Raw genomic sequence first — 3,370 nt, 5'->3', positions numbered from 1 at the left:
GAAAATAAAGTGTGTTCATGTAATTGTTTGTTTGAATTGATAAAGCATTGTTTGACATGTCCACAGATGTGCCCAACATTAAACAATTAACGGAATTATCTCACAAGACTGCAGCATAAATATTTTGGTGATGTGCGTATTTATGTGTACAATTCAACTTTTGATGTAATTAGAATTATATGTATTCTGTTCCTATGCAGGGTGAAACTGAAAGGATTTTTTTGGGGGGGGGGGCGGGGGACAGAAAGGTTTGGCCCCATAGAGGGTGGCGCCTTTCGCGCTCTCCTGAAACCAAAGCCTTTGAAGATGTTTTTTCTTTTTCTTTTTTTTCTTCAGGCAAAGAGGACATACCCTGAAAAGTTGGACGCATGAGAATTATGTACCTTTAAAGGACATCGTTGTGTGAATTTTCACCGCCAAGCCATGCTCCACAGCCGACCAGGAGCTTGCTGGGGAAAAGTGTCTGACCTCTCTGGCGCGCACGCAGACTGGACCAATACGCATTGGATAGCAGGTAAAGTAACGCACAATTTATTATTGAATTCTACAAATTGTAATATTTGTTTGAGTAGGAAATAATGCATTACGACTACACTAGGAATATAACTCATTTAAAACTGTGATATAGGTTAAATATATTACATTCCTATTCGATTACTTGTGTGTAATGGTACATGGTTGCCATGAAAGCTACAGTCCTTGCCTGTCATTCGTCATTTCCCTTGTCTTAGTGTTTGCTTTGACAACAATTAAATAGCTGGTTTGATGTCAAAGGCATTCTTTTCACATCAGCTGTTTTTGTAATATAAAGCCCTCTGCTCACAGCTGCCACCTATTTTGCGCTGACTTGTTGAGTCACCAGATGTTTTATGCAGGCCTATTGGTATTTTTGTCAGAAATGTTTATCTATTATACCCTCTACTGATTGTGTATCTGTAAACTTATTGAACACTAACTACCTTTATATTATTAATACAGCCCTTTCATCTTTGTGTTTCAAATGAGCTTTGAAAAGCTAATTCTGTGTGTTAATTGAAAATGGCCCTGCCCAGTGTAGGCTAGATTGGCTACAATATATGTTATCCTTGACCTTTGTTCTTGTGCCAATTCCCTAGTAGGGCCAGGTCATCTCTTACTTTGAGGAAATAGTGGCGGCCAGTAAGTCTTAGTGAGCGACCCTCTCCAGCGGTGGGCTGCAATCTGAATATCAAAGCGTCGTTCACACACACCTGCTAATGTTCAGTGTGTGTCCCCCTCATAGCGTGCATACTACCTCACACACAGGAGTATCCATTTCCCCTGATTTCCATTGCCTCCCCAGGTGCTAGAGAACTGTGTTTTGGCCTTGGCTGGTCTCTTTCAGGTAGTCTCTCACCACTATCTCCTCAGGGTTACCTGCATGGTGCTCAGCTGCTTGTACCTGTCCGATTGGCAAACACCTTTCAATCTGACCATGCTATCTTATTGATAATCAATAAGCAAACACAGACATGCAAAACGCTCCATTGCCTTTTTATGCTGCTTCACCTTGACACAGATGCTCTGGTGCTCTCAGGACTGTCGTCAGAACCCTGTGTCGTCAGAACCCTGTGTCGTCAGAACCCTGTGTCGTCAGAACCCTGTGTCGTCAGAACCCTGTGCCGTACATTTTTCTCTTCATGCTATCCGACTATTGGTCTGTTCTGTTAGTTGACCTCATACTCACCTCTAATGGGAAGGCTGCGTGCTGATGCAGTGGCGGCTTTAGATTCAGCGTTCAGTCAGGCACTTACTGGACATCCAGTATCCTAGCAGTACAGTGTAGATTGGGGAGGTCAGGGAACTGGGCTGAAGTGGATGAGTTTGAACCTAACTTTCAAACTCAATGTGGCTTACCACTGCACAGTCAGCTACTCTGAAGTATAGGGAAAAAAGTCCCCACAGAATGAAACACAGGAGATGTCAGTCCATCAGGGTTGCAGAAAGGGAACCAGTAATCATCAAAAGAGCAGAAAGATGAGATTGTCCATCCTCCAATACGAAGCTCTGCTTTTATACCCCCCAAAAAATATGTGCGTGCATGTCTGATGTGAGGCACTGAATACCTCCATTGAGTTGATTTAAGACTGTCCATTTACTTTGGAATCTCACTCCCAGGTAGTGGTGTGTGTGTGTGTGTGTGGACGTGTTTAACTATATTTGTGGGGACCAGAAGTCCCTACAAGAATAGTAAACAAATAACAATTTGACCAACTGGGGACATTTTGTTGGTCCCCACCATGTCAAATGCTATTTTTAGGGGGTTTATGGTTAACGTTAGAATTAGGGTTAGGAGTTAGGGTTAGGGTTAGGTGTTAGGGAAAATAGGATTTTGAATGGGACTGAGCCTCCACTGGTTCCACTTCCTTGGGTCAAAGGTCATGGAGGTCTGCAGCCCGGTTAGTGGTCAGATCAACTGGACACTCCTTTTCCCTTTCACTACAACCTCCCTCTGGCCTGCATGGTTTGTTTAAAGAAGCTTGTAGTTTATGGGAATGAAAGGGTACTGTTTGGTTTGGAGGTGTATATCTCTACACTCTGATGGTTCTTCTTCACTCCTCTTTCATTGCTCATTGCATCTTAATATCCACCTGTATTGCCTCTGATAGGCAGTTGGTTCCAGTGCAACGTAAAAAAGGCATCAATATGTTATATATTTGTTATTAACTTGCTAGTAACTAAGCTCAAGTGTTATTAAAGTTCTAGTCTCTCCCCCTAGTGGTGAGCAAATATTAGATCATAAAAAAATTGGTATCAACTGCCGGTTTTACATATGACTTTCTGTAAAGTCTAGAAATCCACTTTAATAGATGTATATGTAGAAGGCTACGTAGGGAAGGTTTGTCTGGCTTGCCTTGTCTGTGAGAGTGTGACTGACGTTACTGGGTAATGTCACTCTGATTGAGCCTTTAAGATGAGATGGAGGAGAATAAGTAATGAGTGATAGATTATGCAACCCAGCGTGCCACAGGGCAACCTCAACCTCAATCTGGAATTGTTTAGCGAACTCACTGAGCCACAATACGTATTTTGGGGTGAAGTGAAGGGGGCATGATCTGACTAAAAGGAATTTCAATTCCATCCATTCCATTTGTGTCTTACGTTCTTGCAGTTGACACAAACTGCTAAGTATACCAGAATTATACATTTATTATTGCTCTTAATGTCTATTGCCGATTTAACAGACTTAAATTTAGAACAAAGCGATAGTTACCACAGCTGTATTCTTCTGAAATTGCTGGGTCAGCTCCATTCATCATGGTGTCATGGGCTGCTTTGAACTACCGGGCCAGCAGGTCATTACGAGAGGGGCTCAAGACAAGCGGGCGACACGGAAACGCTTTGCAGGGCG

The 3,370-nt window shown here is 42.6% G+C and overlaps 1 protein-coding gene across 1 annotated transcript in view; it reads left to right on the top strand.

The window, feature by feature from the left end:
* Positions 1-342: 342 nt before the first annotated feature.
* The window catches only part of LOC121581457 (artemin-like), a 23,991-nt gene continuing 20,963 nt past the window's right edge, over positions 343-3,370 (top strand). The window contains exon 1 of the mRNA XM_041896953.2: positions 343-514. Coding sequence (XP_041752887.2) covers positions 424-514 — 91 coding nt within the window. The 5' untranslated portion in view covers positions 343-423. The remainder of the gene's footprint in view (positions 515-3,370) is intronic.

This window comes from Coregonus clupeaformis, chromosome 14, assembly GCF_020615455.1.
Source record: "Coregonus clupeaformis isolate EN_2021a chromosome 14, ASM2061545v1, whole genome shotgun sequence".
Classification (NCBI taxonomy): Eukaryota; Metazoa; Chordata; class Actinopteri; order Salmoniformes; family Salmonidae; genus Coregonus; species Coregonus clupeaformis.
This window is presented reverse-complemented; position numbering and strand designations above follow the sequence as displayed.